This window comes from Brachyhypopomus gauderio, chromosome 4 (genome assembly GCF_052324685.1).
Source record: "Brachyhypopomus gauderio isolate BG-103 chromosome 4, BGAUD_0.2, whole genome shotgun sequence".
NCBI classification, from domain to species: domain Eukaryota; kingdom Metazoa; phylum Chordata; class Actinopteri; order Gymnotiformes; family Hypopomidae; genus Brachyhypopomus; species Brachyhypopomus gauderio.
The window spans coordinates 14,824,667-14,846,753 of record NC_135214.1 but is presented as its reverse complement, the minus strand read 5'-3'; the positions used below and the strand labels follow the sequence as shown (position 1 = coordinate 14,846,753).

Sequence of the window (22,087 nt, the reverse complement as noted above, 5' to 3'; positions counted from 1 at the left end):
GGCACACACAACACAACACACACACACACACACACACACACACACACACACACACACACACACACAAGAGAAGGCAGAGGAGGAGCAATCCAACCATGACGCAGCTCAAAACATGCAGACGCACACACACACCCACTCACTCTTTCACACAGACTCACAGAGGCAAGATACACAGAAAAAACACTGACACACATATAAACACAAACAACACACACACAAGACGGGAAGAAGAGGAGGACAAACTAAGACAAGGGTGAGAATGTGGAAGCCGAACTGAACTGCTTGTGTACGCAGATGGTGTGTGCATGCACATGTATTGACGCTCGTGCTCGGAAGTGAGTTTCCCGGAAAGACGGATCATGTTTGCAGTATGTTTTCACTTCACATTTGTGTCAAATGTGGTTTAATCAGCACAGGTGTACACGTGTGACAGGCTTTATTCCCTCCGGCTATTTATAACCACCTGCACAGTATGTCATTGCCAACCCAGAACAAGCCAAACACAAAAGTCCAATTAATAGGTCGGCTCCTTGACGTCAGAATTGGCCCTAATGAACTGCACACAGCCATATTTATGGAAACAAGACAATGCCTGCACAGAGCTTCCCTTTAATCCTTGGCACAGCCAGAACTGAGCCTGGATCCACTCAAATAACCCAAATGTCAATAAACTGCATTATAATAAAAGACACGAAAAACAAAACTGGACCAAACACAGTCCTGATTCGTGCCTTTTAGAACGACCCCTGATAAAAGACTTTCAAAAATGCATCTGCTTGATCTTACACTAAAAAAAGTATTAATTAATTACTTTTTGGATGTTAGAAAGTTATTCTATGTAAAAACAAAAACATTTTTCTGAAGTACAATTTTCTGAAAAGCAAGTGTCACGATAACTGGCACCTCTGGATTCTGTCTACCCTGGCTTTACCTAGCCACTGAGGGGAGGGGGGGTGTGGTCCACAGGAAGTCCTGGGGGAGGGGGGTGGTCCACATGAAGCCCACCCAGATCCATCAGGGTCCTCCCCTCTCATCTTCAGTTTACCCAGGCATTCAGGGGCTTTTGTCCTGCATTATCTACATATTCTCTGATCTTCCCCATGTTTGGTCTCTGGCCTGTGTATTACCATATCTATGTACTTATTCAGCAATTATGGATGAATTAATGTGTGATGAATTAATAGAGATTCACATGTCTTCAAAAGGTAATATAAGTCAATAACTAATGTCAGATTTTGTATCATTTGTTATTTTGAGACTTTGCTTCAATGATAGATTTGGATTCTTTTGTATGTTCACATTTATTTTGCCTACAGACCTTTTGCCTTAGGCTGCCATTGGTTCTCCATGGTAACCTATCCTGAACCGCATCAGAATTCGCCATGGATCCACTCAAAAACAGGTAATACTATAGCCTTCTGTGTAACAAAATACAGACAGTATTCCTAGGCCTGCCACCTTCATGAAATTGTAGACAATTTACTCCTAAAAATAATTGTGATTAACTATTAAATCTTTATTTAGTATTTATTTCCTCATTATAGCATGGGCATTATTGTTTGTTTATTTTTATAAATTGTAAATATTTTTTGTTAAATATGACAAACAACTGTTCGCGGTGCTAACTTTAACAAAACTATAACCTAAATAGCTACAAATCCTGACCTGTCTTTCGCATAACCAAACAATCAAATATTTCGTACTGATACCGGTAATCCAATACCGGTACCATATGTTAGCATGACACAAGGCGCCTGCTACAGCTAGCCTTGGGAGGGCTCCTCTCTCTCTCTCTCTCTCTCCGACTACACACTGTACTGTTTTCACCCAAAATACACTCAACTTCAGCAATCACTGCATGTTTAGGTGGGAACAATACAAAAGACCACTGGAAACATTTTCATTGAGCCTTTGGAAAATGTAGTATATTTGATTCAGAACAAATGCAATTAATAGCGTTTCAAAATAGAGGTTGGGATATTTCTTTAGGAAATCGGAAATGTTGTTCCCACGTTCCCACACCAAGGATTGAGGATGGGCTGGAGAGTTCTCTTTCCGCACAATTAGCCCTTGACCGGCGCAGGTGTGGGAGGCGTCTGCCCAGACAGCTCCTGCACTTTCCTGCACAGATCCTGACTGTTAATCAGTCTTGGTTTGCACAGAATCCAGTAGTTCCAAGCACTGATCTCATCACTCAGATCAGCTTCCCTACACCAGCCGACGTTTTAAATATGTGCCCTGGAATTGTCTGTGGGCTCCGTTTCTGACCTGGGTTTTTAGAGAACTTGGCCTTCAAGGCAGATAGCCAATTTGAGTTTGCAAAGCAGAGAATTGTCTCCCTAGTAAAATGTTTATTAATATATTTAAATATTTTGATGATATTTCCACTTATATGGATGCACAAGATTAATGCCAAGGCCTCCCTCTGGTATCCTACAGATACACCACAGAAGGACCACACAGAAGAGTGAGAGCAAGTGTTCCACCTGGCCAGCAGAGGGCAGAAGCAAGCATGCTTCAGTTTCAAGGTGAGCCTGCAGCTATAAAACCTTCTGCTTAATTTAACCCCAACCACCACTCCACAAACATGTACCCAGGCATGCTCTCTCTCTCTCTCTCTCTCTCTCTCTCTCTCTCTCTCTCTCTCTCTCTCTCTCATACACACACACACACACACACACACACACACACACACACACACACACACACACACACACACACACACACACACACACACACACACACACACACACACGCACCAAATCACCCAGTTAATGTGAAATCACAGCAAGGGACAGCCAGGACCAAGGGTATGTCTACGTGTTCCTTTCTTGTATCTGACTTTAAAACAAAACCAGGAACAAGAACTCACACACATCACGCACATGGTCACCTCCTAGTTCACCCATGTGACGAATGGAGAAGTGAAGTTCACGGGCATTTCTCCACCGGCACCCGCAAAGGTGAACACTGCCATTCGAAAGTGGATGAGTGTGGCAAACAGATAGGCGAGAACAGCGAGGGTATTTACCTGCGGTCATGTCCCCACGGCTGCTTTTGGAAAAGGCTCGGACAGGGGCTCCGCTCCGTATCTACGCCACTTCACCTGCAAACAAATACACACAGGCCAGAGGACAAAGGTCAGAGGGCTGAGACTTGCTTCTCAGATCACTCTGGATCTCACTTTCTGAAGGGGAGGGGGGGGGGGATATTTCGAGAGCGTGTGCTACAAGAGGTAAAGGATGGGTCAGTGTGAGTTTGTGTACTATATCAACAAGGATCTTGTCGGTCATGAACTAATCTTTTGTACAGTGCAGAGTTTTGAAGCGGGTGGGGAAATCCTGTCTAAATATAGAGCCGGCTTAATGCTCTAAATAGACAAGAACAAAGGACAAAGACAAGAGCAAAGGAACCTTCCAGAATTTATGACTCACAATACACATGTAACATCTAAAAAGCAGAGAGTCAGACTTAAATTTGATGTGAACGACTTGTAACTAAATTGATTTCCAGAGCCCGTCTTACATCTGAACATTAATGCCAGCAATATTACATATGTCGACCCCGAGCCACGCTTTAGAGGGAAGCATTTTGAATATTTTGAGGGAAAAGCAGCCATTTCTATTCCTCTGTACGGGGCCACGGCAAATGCGAAGATGTTTTGCATCGAAGCGTTAACTGAACCAGGGTGAAAAGCAAACAGGGGAAGCCAACAAATAAGAAGGCCGTCTGGGACGAAGGCCGTCTGGCTTCTGAGCATGTTTTTAATGAGGGGGTGAACGAGAATGTGGGCTTGGCCTGATGAACAGCTGCCCGTGCCTGGGGCATTAAGTGACAGACCTGGGGGGTGGGAGTCTGGTGTGTGTGTGATGGGGGAAGGACCATGTGAAATCTGTAGCCCCACAGCCACACCCTTAGGGGCCGGAGAACCCTCCCTGCTCTGTAGGCAGGGTGACAAAGAACGGTTTCTGTCGCTGCATATTCTGGCGTTAAAGTGAGCGCCCAACAGAAGAAGTCATTGCGTTTAGATTAGCAATTTCACACATGGCTGCTAACAGTCTCTGTGAGTAATGTTAAACTGTTAATGAAACCAAATTTCAGGCCTGTGTCAGGTAAACTGGCTCAGGTGGGCTAGCACAGCTCCCCATCGGTCTTTGTCATCTAACATGCTTGGGACAAGACATGACACTGGTGTTCTTCCATATTTATAGTTACAATTTGGTGAGATAGTTTGAAGCAACTTACTGAAATACTAGATTGTAATGTATTTAATGAAAGACACAGTCCAATAGTACCATTTCAGCTTCCATGTATAAATAAGTCATAGCCTACATTTTAATTGTGATTCATAAACACATGCATAATTGCTATTAATGAAATGCAAATAAAATGCATAGTTATAAGCTACTTAAATCAAGAGATTTTAATAACCAGAGAACAAATCTGCTACCCATAAATCACCAGCTGCAGTATTAGTTCTGCGCTAATAAACACAAGACAAACAAGCAGTCAAATAATCAAATAATAACAACAAAAGGATCTGACAGAGCTGCTGACATCATATTAACACAGAAAGCTGTCTGCCACTCACGACCTTGCTTTAAAACATGGTAAAAACATCCACCGTTTGGCCCAAGCACAGCTAATCCCAGTCCCACAAACAGGTCCCAGTCGCTGGAGTCGCAACGTTATTTCACAACGTTGGCATTCTCCTTTGGTTCTGTTCTGACTCCATGCTTACCGTCCAAAGACATCCACCCTGGACTCGTCGGCTAGCGCGTCTAGGCAGAGAGCAGTCAGGTCTATGGTTGAATATTGACTAAAGTGTTTTGGGAACATTTGTGCACTATGAGAGCGCAGGTGGGCTATGACTATGTTTGCGTAGCGAGCTACTCGTGACCCATAACGCAACTGGGATTCCAAAGGTCGATCAAAAGGCACCATGAGCAAATTAAACAGAAACAGACAGGCAGACACTATCCATGTGTGCAGGGTGGCACAGAGAAAGCAGAGAGGACTTCTATGCAGGGGACTGCATGTTCCTGTCAGCGAGCCAGCCGCTACTCGGTCGGCTTTCTCAGTAAGTGCTGTTAGCCTTTTACTCCAGGCTGCGGCCTCACCTCAATAGTGAGCTAATTTGGGCCTGCTCTGATTTCCCGGGGTGAAGGTAGCTAGACAGAACAAGCATCCCTCCCTTGGAGCCCTGCTTCTGGCTACAACCACCTCTCTCTTTTTGGGCTCGGAGCCCTGGTGGTGTCCAGAGTCGTGGCTCGCTCTCTCGCTCTCTCGCTCCCTCGGTCGGGGAGCAGTGCTGCTAGCTGTAGGGCCGGACTGGAAGGCAGTAAGGTACGGGCCAGCTCTGTTACACATTCTCATTACTATTTCAGCAGGGGAGGAACACACATGCAGACAGCTTCTGTGTCTTTTGCAGGAATAGCACACACACACACACACACACACACACACACACACACACACACACACACACACACACACAGGTATGATGTCCCTTGCATGAATAAGACAAAACCAGCATCCAAGCACATCAGGGACGCTGTGGAAAATTGCATCAAATGGAGCAATCACTTGACATCGGCCCCGCCCCGCTGCCCACTGTACTGTGTGTGTGTGTACTGTGTGTGTGTGCCGTTTTACAGAAAGCAGGAGACCCATTGAGCAGCGGAGCATTTTCCAATGCTTCCGCGATCGATCGTTTGTCTACAATTTCAAATAACGTTAACAGACATCTGGTGTTTTGTGCAGAGAGCTGCATTATTTGGCTGACTCTGACCTGACGGATTCGTCCACATGGTTCATCAAGTAACGGCCTGCCTGCTTTACATGAACAACACAGTCCAGTATCTCATACCTACAGTGTTTATAAAGGCTCAGTGGGACATACAGTGGTGATTTGGCCTGGGGTGCATGATACAACAATGGTCGAATGCAATCAAGCCTCCTTGCATGTGTAAGAGGTTCAGGTTCAGGGGAGGAGAGGGGAGAGGAGGAGAGGGGAAGAGAGGAGAAGGGAGGGGAGAGGAGGAGATGAGATGGGAGTGGGAGAGGAGGGGAGTGGGAGGGGAGGAGATTGGAGGAACTAAAGTGTGTGTGCTGTGATTTTTGCTTCTCGATTCGTGTGTGTTAATAAGCTCCCCACGTGGCACAGCAGGCAGGAGTAATTAAAGCAACACACTGCTCTGTAAGGACAGGTACACACACTCCACAGCAAAGTACACACTCAAACACACTGCAGTATAACTGTACAAACACGAGCACTGTTTGTAAAAATATACGACCACTCACACACACGCAACACAGCATCAGAAATAACACACTTTTCTAAGAAGAACCACATGTAGACACAAGCAGAGCGGAACCCTCACACACATACATGATGGGAGTAGGTTTAGAAGCGGAACCCTCACACACATACATGATGGGAGTAGGTTTAGAAGCGGAACCCTCACACACATACATGATGGGAGTAGGTTTAGAAGCGGAACCCTCACACACATACATGATGGGAGTAGGTTTAGAAGCGGAACCCTCACACACATACATGATGGGAGTAGGTTTAGAAGCGGAACCCTCACACACATACATGATGGGAGTAGGTTTAGAAGCGGAACCCTCACACACATACATGATGGGAGTAGGTTTAGAAGCCTTCATGGCAAAAACAGTACAGAAGGCCTAAGGAGAATGAGGCATGCTCTAAAAACACACATGCCAAACCTCCACACACACACACACACACACACACACACACACACACACACACACACACTGAACTTCTGTCCACACACACACTGAACCTCCGTCCACACACACACTGAACCTCCGTCCACACACACGCCTAACAGCCCAAGTAATGAAAGCTTAACATTATCCCAAAACATACAACTGCCCCCCCAAAACACACAACTGCCCCTCCTGACCTGGGGCACAGTCTCTGCTACATTGGACTAGCCCCAGGATTTTGGGTACCGTGGCAAAGAGTCAATCAACATGAGGTACTAATACAAACCCGTTGGGGTTTGTATTAGTGGGAGAGCTCGGTCAGCTCCATCTGTGCAAACAAACATAGCAGACGGGTGCTGTCCACCGACATCACCGCTTCACTATCGCTAAAGTCCGCTGAAGGTACTGCTGCAGTCTTACAGCCCGGTGACCATGGGGATGGCTTTAGATCAAAGAGCGGGACGCGGGTGACGAGAGCGGCGGGAGCGCGCGGCGAGGACCAAAGAGGCCGTGGAAGGAGCCCCACACCGGCCTGACCCAGCGGAGGGCAACGGAGGGAAGAGAGACAGCATCATTACTGAAATGTCACTCAGCAGGAAAGAAGAGATAAGGCCAGACCATGGGGAGGGAGGAGGGGAGGGGGGGAAAAGAGAGAGAAAGAGAGTGACAAAGAGAGAGAGAGAGAGGAGGGGGGAGAGAGAGGGAAAGAGAGGTAAGGGAAACACACACCACCCTCAGTCTATGGTTTGTCTCTTGTTTCCTTTGCTTAATGCACATTAAAAGCCACTGGGGATGCAATGTGCAACAGAGATGCTTGCACTATCACGAGTGTGTTCTTACACACTAGTACACCTGCAGGTACACACACTCACAACAGTCTCCAATCATTTGTGGAATGGGCAGGATATCATTAACCATAAGGATTAAATAAATCATGATTAAAAATATTTTGCCTAATTATTACTTTACTGTATTTTGTTATATAGCATAAAAGCAGGGATATATATGTAGCATAACAGCAGGGTTATATATGTAGCATAACAGCAGGGTTACATATGTAGCATAACAGCAGGGTTATATATGTAGCATAATAGCAGGGTGACATATGTAGCATACCAGCAGGGTTACATATGTAGCATAACAGCAGGGTTATATATGTAGCATAAGAGCAGGGTTATATATGTAGCATAAGAGCAGGGTTATATATGTAACATAAGAGCAGGGTTATATATGTAGCATAATAGCAGGGTGACATATGTAGCATACCAGCAGGGTTACATATGTAGCATAACAGCAGGGTTACATATGTAGCATAACAGCAGGGTTACATATGTAGCATAACAGCAGGGTTACATATGTAGCATAACAGCAGGATTACATATGTAGCATAAGAGCAGGATTACATATGTAGCATAACAGCAGGGTTACATATGTAGCATAACAGCAGGGTTACATATGTAGCATAAGAGCAGGGTTACATATGTAGCATGGTTCCAGTCAGTGGAGAGGATCTATATACAATACATGTTAACAGCATATCAATGACAGGAGAAGTTCTGTCACTAAGGTTACTGGACGTATTTCAGCATGCTTGGCAGATATTGCTTCATTGGAAGTCCGCTCACCACCTGAAACTCAAACCTAGCAAAACCCAGCTTTAGAAACATTTTAGGATCACCAAATCCATACCTCACTGTTTCTTTCAATAACACCCTGATATCACCATCTGGAACTGCTCAAAGCATGGGTGTAACTTCTCAATACATGTCTCAAACCTGACCAGATCCTGCAGACTTCTACTCTGCAACATACGGAGAATATGATCCTTTCTTTCACAGGAAGCTACCCAGGTTTTTGTGCAGTATCTCATCATCTCAAAGCTGGACTACTGCAACTCCCTACTTACGGGTCTTCCTCTACGGGTCATCAGACATCTACAGCTGATCCACAATGCAGCAGCACGACTGGTCTCTCCAAGTTCACACGTCACCCCACTGCTGCGCTCTCTTCACTGGATTCCAGTAGCTGCTAGCATCAGATTTATGCGTGATAACCATAGTCAAAGCGGATCCATACCTTGAGGACTCCTAATCTCAAGAAAGACTCGGCTTGAAACGTCTGTCCTGTCTCTGTCTCCAAGATAGTGGAACGATCTTCCACTGGCTGTCTGGACTGCAGAGTCCATTGTGGTCTTCAAACCTAGACTGAAGACTCATCATCTGTTTGCAGAGTACGTAAATGACCACTGACACTACAGATGGCTCTTGTCCTTGTACTTTACATTAGAGTGCCAATGTTTATTTACTTCTTGTTTATTTACAATTGTTTTATAATTACTGTTGATTTTGAGATATTGTTTATTCTTTATTGTCTGTTTATTTGCAATTCAAGGTATTGACGTTGATTTCTGTCGTTATCTAATAATCTGGTTCAACCGGTATTTTGAACTCTGGCTTATCTAGTGCACTATTTAGGATGCATTCTCTTTGCAGATGGCAAAGCACTTTGTAAGTCGATTTGGAGTAAGCATGTCTGCTAAAAGCCCTAAATGTAAATGTAAATGTAATAACAGGATATTTTGCTTGCATACTAAAATCGTTTCTAGAAGTGATACATTTCAGTCTCAAACAGATAAGCTGTGAGAAAATGTGAGAGACAGACAGAGAAAGGAAAGGACAAAGAAACAAGACAGAGACAGAGGGAGCCACATTTGTCTCCAGGGGGAGATCAGTGGAGTGATCTCTGTTCCCCATTTATGAAGATTATGTAAATTAAGCGCTCTCTCTTCAACAGTACTGTACTATGTTGGTCCCGCTGATATGCAATACATTACACAATAAAATGATTTTAGAACAGTAGGTCGGCCCTCAGTCCTCTGCTATGCCCACTTTGGTGTTATCACTTTTGCCTCAGCATATACTGACACAGACACATGAGTGTCACATCACTGAACCAACCTGACTACAACCCAGAATCCTTCACTCTCCCCAGCCTGAACAGCTATCAGACGATCATCATTACCGGATTATTGAATACTCCTGTGTTGCTGTCCCATCAGATATTTAAGCCCACTTCCCCTTCCGTTAGTTGCGAAGTATTGCTCCCTTACCATGTGTGCATACCGAGCGTCTCTATGTCTGCGTTTCTGGTTTCGACCTCTGTTTCTGTCCCTGGTTTCGACTCTAGCCTGCTCTCTCGGATTTGGTTGTTTGGATTCCTCTGTCCTTACCCCTGCCTGTTTTTGGAGTTCCCTGAGTTTTATGTTGACAAGTGTTACGGACTATGAACCCTGCCTGTCTCTAGCCCATCTCTACATTTCTGTGTATGCATTAAACGCCTTTGAACTGTACGCCCCTCTCCGACTTTGTATTTGTATCGATACAAAGAGTTTCCTTGATGTCCAGATTTTTTTGATTGTCATGTTTTTTTTTTGTCAGTACTGAAAAGCAGATCCACTCATGATTTGCACAGCACACCTTTCCAATATTCTACTTGCTTATATAGAAAAGACAAAATGGAAACTTCACTTATTCCCTTATATTTCTCAGTTATGAACAGTGAAGCAACTCCAACAACACATTAGTGATACCATGTGTTCCTGAATGTAGGATTTAGCCAAAAGTTCCTTAACATGATGTCAGAATGCATGAGGCCTGCAGTGCGTCCCATTTACAAATGCCCCAGTGGAGAGGATAAAACACAAATTCAGCACATTCAGAAACAGATTGGTGGGGGTGCCTTTCTCTCTCCCCATTTCTCTTTTTCTCTCTCTCTTTACCACCTCCACTGAACATCTGCCCCATTTACACCTACAATGGGGCAACTTAGTTCTGGATATTTCTCCGCTCAACAGCTACACATGCTTCATTTATAACCTACTCAACCAAACTTAAGAGCTCATGCACATCCAGTATGGTTAAAGAATTACGATTATTTAGTTGGGGATGCTACCTGGTCGCACTCAGCAGTGCCGGGGATGGCAGACTGAAAGTAAAATCCATCTGCCTCAGTTCAGGTTCATTAAAGGGTCAAGATTCTGACCTGTAATGTTATTTCTCTGCTGCATGAAGGTACTAGTGCATCGCAGGACTTGATGCATTGTGGGTATGGATCTCTGTAATGATATACTGCCAGAGCCCATACTACAGCTTCTAGAATTCCTTCTTTTCTTTTTTTTGCTAAGGTGGTTGAGGTGCACTCTCTCTTTCTCTCTCTCTCTCTCACACACACACACACACACACACACACACACACACACACACTTGCTTAGTGGGAATGACTTGAAATAGCACTTTAACATAGCATCAGCACACCAGTGACAAACAGCAATCAGACAGGCAGCATCTCCTTCCTGTCAGCAGGTGCCACTTATCACAAAGCGTCTCTGACTAACCCAGTCAGATGGGCTCTGCTCAAACACCCCACTCAGCCCACACCAACTCCATCAGTGACGGCTGCCCTTTAACTGGCTGACTCAACCGGGTGGGTTTCACACTCGTTTATTTCCCTGGGATCCAAGAGCAGTGTGTAAAATACAGCCCACAATAGGATCCAGAAATCACTGGACCAGTGAAGCTTGACATTAGGTAATGGAAGGTTCTCTTTCACGTATGCAACAAGTCAAAAGTCTATATTTGGAGAGACATGTCAAATTACTGAATGAATTAATAGATTTTACAGAAAACTAAGTTAACATATGCAAAACAGAAAGAGTATCAAAGCTATTTTAAATTTATCTGATCCATCTAAATGTGCCGTTTCAAAGATTTGTACATGTAGAGTTCAATTTAAAAGGAAATTGTGTTCAGCAGGAAAAAATATAATGATGTAAAATACACTCGTGATGTTAAAGCTAATAAATAATGCTACATTCTCAGTGTACACGGACAGCAAAAAGAAAATGTACATTAGGCTAGAAATAAATTATCTAGGAACCGGCATCTCATAAGAAATAAACTACACAACTGTTTCTCAAGCAGGCCTCTAGCATTAACAGTTTTATAAATTATTTATTATAATGCAATGCACCTGTTGTACGAGTGTTTGGCTGAGTTTACAAGTTTGTATTTAGACTTCCACCAGCAACTGCTTACAACGCAAGTTACAATGAACTAAATTAGAATGATATCGAATTCAATTAAAAGCTGCTCATAAAAGGCAAATCCGGTCCATTTGATGGTAATGTCTCTGCTGTAACATGAAACATCAGATGCGCTTCCATCCCCAGCACAACAAACAGTTAAAAGCATGAGTGTGTTCAGTCGCAGTGTCTCCCATTTCCCCCATTAAAACCACAGATCTACAGGCTCGACCTGCAGGTGTGTGTGGGCTGCTTCACAAAGGCGCCCCGGGTCCGTGCAGACCGCAGCAGGGGAGGAGACCTGCTGTTCGGGCCCCATATATGACATATGGCATATTCTTGATCTAGGAGGATAAAAACCCGGACAAAACCCAAACACAAAAATAAACAGCCGCAAATAAACGAGCGCTCCTCTTATGATAAACCGTGGTTAGTATGGTGAAAGGTAAGGCGATATAAGCCAGCAGCAGCGTCGGCTCAGCTATTCGCCTGCCCATATTTATTCTCATGGTAGCCTGTGAGTTATTAAATAGTTTTGGTCGTTTTGGTGAGGGTTATGGATGTAAAGACAGAAAGAGAGCAGTAGTTGTAACCACACAGGGTTAAGATCACAGCAACATCACAGCCACGTCTCCCCGTACCGCCGCTCCGCTCCCAAATAGCGTGTTTTCTCAAAAAAACAGCAAAGACTAGTGCTACACTAACACACGGGACCTACACACATGCGTGCAGGAGACGGTAACGGAGAAGGACGCACGGTGTCCCTACCGTTGTGATTTCTGCTCCTCTCCCGTCGTCTCCGCGCGCAGCTCCGCTGTCAACTGACTGTAAACCCAGCGGTCTAATCCGCGTCTCGTGAGCGCCGACGTCACTTCCGTGTTTTGTAAACCTTTACACCTGTAAACCTGCGACAGCGCTGCTGGCATTTACAGTCATGTGCTCAATTTCTATACCTTACATATTACATGTTACATATTATTCCCAAGACCAATCACAGTTAATCTGTCTGCTAAACAACCTCTATATATTTAAAGATAATTACCTATATGCATCAACCTATAAATTGTTGTTATTATTTTTACAATACTGGAATAAATATTATGTGACAGTATAGTATGACTAGCCGTGTAAAAACCTGACTGACAATTTCAAAAGCGAAAATAACATTCTTTTCATTATTTCGATCTTGAAAGTAGTGGGTTGAACTTATAAGGGCGTGGAGTCGATACTGTTTCCTGGAGCCACGTCTTCGGACCAATGAGAGGACACAGATGTAAGCCGAAACTGACCTGTTACCCAGGGGAATTTTTAATGTCTATTTTTTTGTTTGTTTGTTTTTGCACTCAGCTGAACAGAGAGTAGTATTCTTTAGAGACTATATTAGGTCGGTGCTGTGCTACCATGGCATTCTTTAATCAGGAAACATCACATGTCCTATTTTAATTATTTAAATGGACGCGTGTCCTATGCAACTGTCCAATGTCAAAAGTAAGCGGAAATCAGACCTTGTGTTAAGACATTAATTCTAAACTTTAAGACGTTCATTCTAAAACATCAATTCTAGACACTAGAGGGCAGTATAAGCGCTTGTTACATATCATAATTATTGTAGGTCTGCTGCCATATTCAACACTAGGGCAACTCATGATTTTGTCCTGGGATCTGATGAAATATCAGTTGCATGGGGGACATTGAAAAAGTTCCTCACTGACTAAGGCATCTCATTCACCTCTCGTGCAGACTTGTGCAAAACTTCTACAGGTTATATCATTGCATATGCTGACTTACCGCTCCAAACCTATGACTTGTTGGAAAAGTCAAGTAGATCTTAAAGAAAACATTGCAGATGATCATCATGATGGTGGCTGACGATACATCTGACTGATAACCTTCCACCATTTAAGGCACTAAGTTCCTGACCAGTTGGCACAGCCTGTCATATCGCATAATCCAACTTGGAGGCAAAGAGGTGAGCAGACTCGTCACATAAATCTTTGCTGTGAATTCACTTTTCTTTGTACCTTTTCTACCATGGCCATCCATAGAAGACCATAACAACATGTGGACATGGTGTGTGTAGGGAAAATGGTTGCTGGCAATAGAAAATCAAATGAAACAAAATGCTGGAGTAGGGAATCACCAATCATCCAGCAACTTCTGGATGTTGAACAAGGTTTTAAGTGGCAGAACTCACAGTGTTTTAACATTGAACATGGCTTCCTGCAACCATCTGAGGTCCTCCTGAGGAGAGCGACACCCTGACCTGTCACTGTTCTGTCTTCTCAACCCCTCCCTTCTCAAGCCCCACAAAGGACAGCCCTGGTCTGGAAACCTGATTAGGTGAAACCTCTCCCATGTATAGCAGAGGTATGTGGTCATGGATCAGAATCCCTGGCCATCCGTTCAACTGTGGAGGAACTGCACTAGTATCCAATGAAGCAGCTCTTCAAACTTATGGATCAGAATTCACTCAAATCAAATCAAATCAAATATATTTGTATAGCGCTTTTCACAACATATGTTGTCACAAAGCGCTTTACAGGATTTACAAGGTTAACAATACTATGGGTCCAAATCCCTAATGAGCAAGCCTAAGGCGACAGTGGCAAGGAAAAACTCCCTAGATGGTGGGGAATAGGAAGAAACCTTGGGAGGACCAAGACTCAAAAGGGAACCCATCCTCCATTGGGCGGCCCGTTAACACACAAATTACACAAAAACAAATTATACAGACTAATACACAAGTTACAAATAAATCACACAATCTAAGTATAAGGTAACTAGAATGAAAGTTCTGGGTGTTGATATTGTGGACAAATGGATGGTTATGGCCAAGAACACCAACTCCCATGAACACGAAGAACCTCAACTCCTATGAACACCAAGAACCCCAACTCCCATGAACACTAAGAACCTCAACTCCCATAAACACCAAGAACCACAACTCATATGAACACCAAGAACCCCAACTTCCATGAATACCAAGAACCCCAACTCCCATAAACACCAAGAACCCCAACTCCCATGAACACTAAGAACCCCAACTCCCATGAACACTAAGAACCTCAACTCCCATAAACACTAAGAACCTCAACTCCCATAAACACCAAGAACCCCAACTCCCATAAACACCAAGAACCCCAACTCCCATAAAGACCAAGAACCCCAACTCCCATGAACACTAAGAACCCCAACTCCCATGAACACCAAGACTCCCAACTCCCATGAACACCAAGAACACCAACTCCCATAAACACCAAGAACACCAACTCCCATAAACACCAAGAACACCAACTCCCATGAACACCAAGACTCCCAACTCCCATGAACACCAAGAACACCAACTCCCATGAACACCAAGACTCCCAACTCCCATGAACACCAAGAACACCAACTCCCATGAACACCAAGAACACCAACTCCCATGAACACCAAGAACACCAACTCCCATAAACACCAAGAACACCAAGTCCCATGAACACCAAGACTCCCAACTCCCATGAACACCAAGAACACCAACTCCCATGAACACCAAGAACCCCAACTCCCATGAACACCAAGTGTCAGGGTTAGACCCAGGCACGTGCCTCCGGCCGCCACAAGGAGGAGCCCGCGAGCTAGACCTGGGGGCAATTGGACGCAATAGGCATCAGGTGTTTGTAGCAACTTCAGCAGCTCATTGCTGAAGTTGTTAGTTGTTGTTACACTCACAGCCCAAGCCGTTTATTTCTCTCTGCGTCTCATTCGCATACTCTCTGGTTCTTTCTCCCTGAGTGTTCTCAGTCTCTCTCTCTTTGTCTGTCTCTTTCTCTGCTGTTTCAATTTTTCTTTTATTTTCTAAGTTGGTTTGTCTGCCAGTGTTCTGGTTGACAGACCGACAGGTATTCCAAGGTAGAAGCTCTAGGTCTTGCATCTGAGTTTCACTTCCCCTCCCTGGTCTCTTATTATTCTCCTGGACATGTTGAGCTGTTCTCCGTGTATTTTTGTTTTCCCCGTCTTTCACTGCAGTGACGCGTTGACTTTTATTCCAATCAATCAATCAAATTTTATTTATATAGCGCTTTTTACAACAGTTGTTGTCACAAAGCAGCTTTACAAGTGCCGAGTCCTAGCCCCCAGTGAGCAAGCCAATGGCGACAGTGGCAAGGAAAAACTCCCTAGTTTTTTGCATGAGGAAGAAACCTTGAGAGGAACCAAGACTCAGGGGGAAACCCATCCTCCTCTGGCCGACACCGGTCACCATGACAACAACAACAATTTAAACAGAAAGAAAAGGAAAAGATATAGTAATGTCCATCATGGTGTAGGCTCATCCGGTCAGGCAGTAGGTGGCTGGCACTGGATGGATCGCTTGTCTCTCCTCATCTCATTTTTCCTCGAGCAGGCGGGCAGCCATGTGGAGAAAATAAAACAGGGAAAATTAGCTCTGTATGAGGACATATACAGGACAGATAAAATTAAACACATTTCTGGAGTGTGGCAGCAACTCCGGCATTAAGTTAAACTATTACAGCCTAGCTAAAAAGGCAGAACCAGAAGGTAACATAGGCTTGGGGGCATTCTGAGACAATGGCATCCATCCACTGCACTGTCAACAAACTTGAGTGACCACGAGCAGTGACAGGACGACAGCACCAGCGCCCCAGTCTACCATAAAACCCTTCGTCTATGAACCCCTGGATCTGTACCTTTATCTAAGGGGGGATATTAATTATCAAACGCTAAACTAAATAGGTGGGTTTTCAACCTAGACTTAAAGATTGTGACTGTGTCAGAGTCCCGTATGCAATTTGGAAGGTTGTTCCAAAGCTGGGGGGCCTTATAAGAAAAGGCTCTTCCCCCTGCTGTTACCTTATTAATTTGTGGAACTAATAAAAGACCAGCACCCTGTGATCTTAGTGGACATGGGGGTTCATAGTAGGAAATAAGTTCCTGGAGGTATTCAGGAGCAAGCTTTATACGTGCAGTGCTTTATATGTTAATAATATAATTTTTAAATCAATACGGAATTTAACTGGGAGCCAATGCAGAGCTGATAGGACTGGTGTAATATGTTGAAATTTTCTAGTTCTGGTCAGAACTCTGGCTGTGGCATTTTGAACTATTTGAAGTTTATTTAGATTCCTATTTGAACATCCTGACAGTAGTGCATTGCAGTAGTCTAATCTAGAGCTAACAAAGGCGTGCACCAATTTTTCTGCATCATCCTGTGATAATGCATTTCTTAATTTGGCAATGTTGCGGAGATGTAGAAAAGCTATCCTAGTAGTATTATCTATGTATTTATCAAATGATAGGTCGGAGTCGAGTATGACACCTATGTTTTTGGCTACTGTGCCAGGTGTAATGGGATAGTCTGCAAGATTAAGCATTAGATCTGGAATTTTTTGTCTTGCGGCCTTAGGGCCCACAAGGAGAACTTCTGTTTTGAATTTGAAAATTCCGCGTTTTTTGTTTGTTATTTACTTACCTGGTGTTATCGCACGTCGAGATTCCTCCGTGTTGTTCTGCTGTTATCCCTTCGGGGTTTTTTGTTTTCGTTTTCCCGCAATCGCGGAGGTTTCTGTTGGCCGTTTTTGGCATTCTGTTTTAGGGGTTTGCACTTGAGTCCACATCACGTTAAAACCAGCGCGCGACACCGCCGTGTTCGGAGGCGACGCGTTACACCAAGAACACCAACTCCCATGGTTGTGATTTCTCGCTCTAAACAAATAAAAATGGCTGGTAAAAACAGGAAGAGGAGGGTGAATAACCTGAATGAGACGAGGACTTTCTTCTCCAGTTTATTTTCTCAGAGTAGTATCTGCAAAACAGAACACTTCTCCAAAACAGAGCAGGTCACACAAGCCTTCATTGTCTCACTGACCTCCTGCTCACCGATGTAAACAAACACCCCTCTAGATATTTAAGTTGCTTTCTGTGTGCGTGCTTAATAGTTAATAGACACGAAAACAATAAAAACATGATGAGTAAGAGAGTTTCATGCTTTCATTCAGCTAATGTAAATAAGAATGTTTGTTTGTTTTCCAAGTATGTAAAAAAAATTGAATTTGGACAAGTGGAAGATTATTTATCATTCATGGATCACAGCATGCATATTTCTGCATCACCTAGTAGATACATATAAAAAAACTTGTTTCTGCAGAATTCTTTACAGCAAGATGTACAAATTAATGTACTTTGTTAACATAGTACAACATGGAAATACAAAAATGGCAAAATATGTTTAATAGGGAACCTGAGAATATTTCTTAAAACCATTCCACGAAGCACATTAATCATTTTCCACATATTCCTAGAAACATGTTAAAACATGTTCCTTGTCTTTTTTAAATATATTTTTATAGTAAGGCAAAACAAACCTAACATGCTTAGACTATACAGAGCAGAGGTGGTGGACAAACAGTGTGGCATCTGAAACACTGCCATGTGTTTTCCTATAACCGGCTTTACCCTGGGCGGTGGTCATGATTGCGTTGTCATAGATGACTATCGCAAGTCGTGAATTCTTTTGCTGGGTGTTAAAATCTAGGATTTTTTAACATGTGGCGTGTCATTCTCCACAGTGTCCAATTTATTGCCTGTTTGTCCAGGAAAGCCTATAATTTTCTCACTGTGTGATTTCTGTTATAATGCAAGCTTCAAAACATTAAGGACAGCATAGCAAAAATTTATACAAAATATATTAGGTTTAAAAGAACATATTGTGGAACTCAATAGGATTCAATGAATTTTCATGTTGCAAAAAGATGTCACAAAAAGTTAAGAAAAGCAGGTGTACATTTCTAGCATTGCTGGTTTATTGCCAGAAAGTCTTGTATGCAAAGTATGTCACAGAGTTCAACATTTCAGCTGCAGCATCTCAACGGACATAGAAGATGGCCGTGAACACACGGCGTGAAGCCAGCGTAACACTCAGAATTTCACTTGATGAAGCTCGGCAACATGGCGGAGAGCCTCTTGTTGGTATGGACACACGGGAGTCTGGCTGCTCACCTCCAACCACTGGAGACGTTTGGTCTGCAGAGAGACGGGGGCAGGAGGTCAGGACATTGATCCTGCCACTGACCTCAGAACAGAGGCAATAAGGTCATCAATATTTAACCTCTGGGGGTATTTGTTCTGTTTAGCTTTTCATGTCCGATTTCTGTTAGGATTTCTCCGACCGAACCACACAGCTGCTTCAAATGCTCAAATTTTGATTTCACTGTCTCATCCCCGAAACTCCATTAACAGTTTAAGGGAGAAACAGATGAAGAGGAAGGTTCCTACCTCTCCAACATCGTCCATTCTCACACTACGCCAGTCAAGGTGCAATGTTGTTATGGTTGCTTCCATCCAGGCATTGTCAGTGTTGCGATTATCATCCACATAACTCTTGTAAACCTGGAACAGTGGAGAACAGAGCAGAATATTCCTCTCAACGTCACCAACATGAACTATGTACTTAAGCCTCAACGTGCGTATGATGACGGTCTGTGTTCAAACAACAAGAGAGCCAGTCTGCAACAGAACTGTCAGTCTCTAGTCCTGGAGGATGACCAGGACAGTTTGAAGTTCCTCCAGTGCTTAGCTGCTGTAAGGCGTGTGTGTCTGTGTGGACCGCTGGTATAAAACTTCAAACATTCAAGGTACTTTTGATTATCCACCTCCTTGACTTGGGTTCCTGATTCTATTTTGGATTTTATTTTTTGGTAAAGCTTCTTCCCCAGTACTGGTTCCAGGCCTCCGGGTATGGGCATGCCTGGCTGGGCCGGGCCCTGTAAGAGAGAGAGAGAGAGGCCTCTGCAACTTCATTCCTGGGTCTGGTTAATTCTGGATGTGCTGATATTGTTTGAAATAAAGCAATGCTTAACATAAAGTTTTGATACTTAATATTAGTAATCAGTATAAAAAAGTGTGTGTGTGTGTGTGTGTGTGTGTGTGTGTGTGTGTGTGTGTGTGTGTGTGTGTGCGTGCGCGCGCGCACATGCTCTTCCATTAGCTGTTCGGACTGCAGAGTCTATTGCTATCTTCAAGCATAGACTGAAGACTCACCTGTTTGTTGAGTTCTTAACAGAGTACTAACTTGACACTTGCTGCTGTTCTTAAATTGTATGTCTGTCTATGTTTATTTGTGCTTCTTGGCAAACGTTTAACTTGCAAAACACTGGGTAATGATATTGACTCCTGTAGTTTAGTAGTAGTCTGATTCAATGGTATCTTGAATTCTGGCCTATCCGTACTATAGGATGAATTCTGTGATCAGATGCAAAGTATTTTTGTAAGTCGCTCTGGATAAGAGCGTCTGCTAAATGCCGTAAATGTAAATGCTCGAGAATCCTTACCCCAGGTATTGTCCAGGATCCTGTTGTATTATCCCACACAGCCAAAAACTGCAGCACAGAGTCCTCACATCTAAGTAAGTAATAAACATAATACTATGCCTTACAGTGCATTACAATGCGTCATATGCATGTGCGGTAATGCTTGTGCTGTTTATTCTTTACCTTGTGATGATTATTTTAATTAGGAGGTTTGGGCCGAGGCTCTTCAGGGCTCCTGCTCCCCTTAATCCCGTTCGTCCTGCAGGGTTCCTGAAAGTGCACACTCTCTCTTTTGATCATGTCATGAAGCAAACCAACAGTCACAATAGATATATAAATACATTATGTAAATAATAAGGTGTATGAAGCTGTTATTTACCTGTATTTATCTAAGGCTGAACTCTCTGAACTGTTTGTAGAACAGAACAGAAAAGTTAAAACAAAAGCATTTGGTGAGTGTGTTACGAGCATGACATTAACACGAAGACGTGAACATGACTGTGGTTCACAGATGACTTACTCTCCAATTCCATGTAGACTGTAAACTGGGGGAAGGTAAAATGTAAAGTCCACCTACAGCAGAAGATTTTTTTTCTGATTACTCCAGAAACGTATAAAATGAAATATACCGGTACTTCTAAAATGATGTAACATCATTTAGAAGAAGCTTAGCTTAGGCGACCTCCCAGGGCACTTTCTCCTCAGGCACGGGGAAGCGTTTAACAGTGCTGTCAGGATAATGATACTGGCGGGCGTAGAAGTGATGAGTCTTCTCCACCTCTGCTTTCTGCCCTCCAGATTCCTCAGTGTCCCTCTTGGTGCTCACTGAAAGGGAATAAGCCTGACCTATTCCTACTGAAAATGAGAGTCCCAACTACCATTCAAATCTGGTAAGTTGTAAGTATGCTAAGTCTTTAGTAAGGGTGCAGTTTAAGGGTTTACATATTGCATAAAAAAACATACAAGCGTAAAGACTAAAGAATATAGAATAGTGAAAACAGCAGGTTTCACTTTTAAGAAAAGGAGAATCGTTAAACTCACATAATACAGGTGCCTTCTGTTTGGATTTGAAGCCCTGAGATGTAAGAGCATCCATAATCCACTGCAGTGCTTTAGTGGACTCAAAGACCTGCCATAGAATTCACAGAGCACTCCCATTAAATACTAACATCTGTGTCTAATTACAATATGTTAGCTTTTGCTCTGGATCGTGCTAGGAAATGTTAGGGAGATTGGTATGAATGAGATCTGAATGTGCTTCATGCAGACCAGGGCTAATCAGGTCCTGTCACAGATAGTTTCTCTTTCTCCAACATATCTGCTTTAAACCATCACTTTTCCTGCGGTGCCTTTCATAAGATGAATCTAATGTGACTCAGCAACTGATACTGAAATAATTGCAGACCTGGTCCTCCAGCCGAGCCAATCTTTTTTCCATGGTGACATAATTGATTTCTTGATCTCGGTTTAGCAGTTCCGACATGGTGTCGACTCTGAAAGACAAGATGGCTGACACTTTATTAAAGTACTGTGAGTCAATGCAAACCAATGACTTCTGCTTGCTACTTTACAATAAAGATCATTGTGTTGCCCTCTAGTGTGATAATTCGACCTCTGACACCGGGAGGTACTCCTCATTGCTGTAAGATTTCCCTACAATTTATGATAATGGGTAGCAGCTGGCCAACTCCAACTGCTCCCCACCAGCTCTCTTTATGACCTCTGACCTTCAAAAAACATGCGCACTCTGTTCTCCCCCTCCCTGTACCTCTTCCCTCTTCCTCACACACCTCAATCCTTTACTGTACTACTAGCGTTAGGGAAGGAGAGGCCTTAGAGCTAAACTAGAGCTTTTTTGACTACAATTAACTCTGTCTCTTGATTTGGGGATGCCCCTTGAGCTTGTAGACTGGACAGAGAGAGGTGGATGTTGCGGTGGGGCTATACTAGGGCTATACTG

The 22,087-nt window shown here is 43.5% G+C and overlaps 2 protein-coding genes across 3 annotated transcripts in view; both read right to left on the bottom strand.

The window, feature by feature from the left end:
* The window catches only part of map3k13 (mitogen-activated protein kinase kinase kinase 13), a 40,411-nt gene extending 22,425 nt beyond the window's left edge, over positions 1-17,986 (bottom strand). Inside the window, exons 1-2 of the mRNA XM_077002501.1 lie at positions 12,590-17,986; positions 3,032-3,106 (exon numbers count right to left, since the gene is read on the bottom strand). The gene's annotated coding sequence lies outside the window, so the exon portion shown is untranslated. The remainder of the gene's footprint in view (positions 1-3,031; positions 3,107-12,589) is intronic.
* A 613-nt stretch (positions 17,987-18,599) lies between these two features.
* trpm2 (transient receptor potential cation channel, subfamily M, member 2) overlaps positions 18,600-22,087 on the bottom strand; it is a 36,655-nt gene continuing 33,167 nt past the window's right edge. For both annotated transcript variants that reach the window (XM_077002499.1, XM_077002500.1), the window contains exons 26-35: positions 21,533-21,620; positions 21,169-21,256; positions 20,810-20,952; positions 20,648-20,700; positions 20,507-20,536; positions 20,311-20,397; positions 20,149-20,218; positions 19,471-19,581; positions 19,094-19,207; positions 18,600-18,841 (exon numbers count right to left, since the gene is read on the bottom strand). In XM_077002499.1, coding sequence (XP_076858614.1) covers positions 18,737-18,841; positions 19,094-19,207; positions 19,471-19,581; positions 20,149-20,218; positions 20,311-20,397; positions 20,507-20,536; positions 20,648-20,700; positions 20,810-20,952; positions 21,169-21,256; positions 21,533-21,620 — 889 coding nt within the window. In that variant the 3' untranslated portion in view covers positions 18,600-18,736. The remainder of the gene's footprint in view (positions 18,842-19,093; positions 19,208-19,470; positions 19,582-20,148; positions 20,219-20,310; positions 20,398-20,506; positions 20,537-20,647; positions 20,701-20,809; positions 20,953-21,168; positions 21,257-21,532; positions 21,621-22,087) is intronic.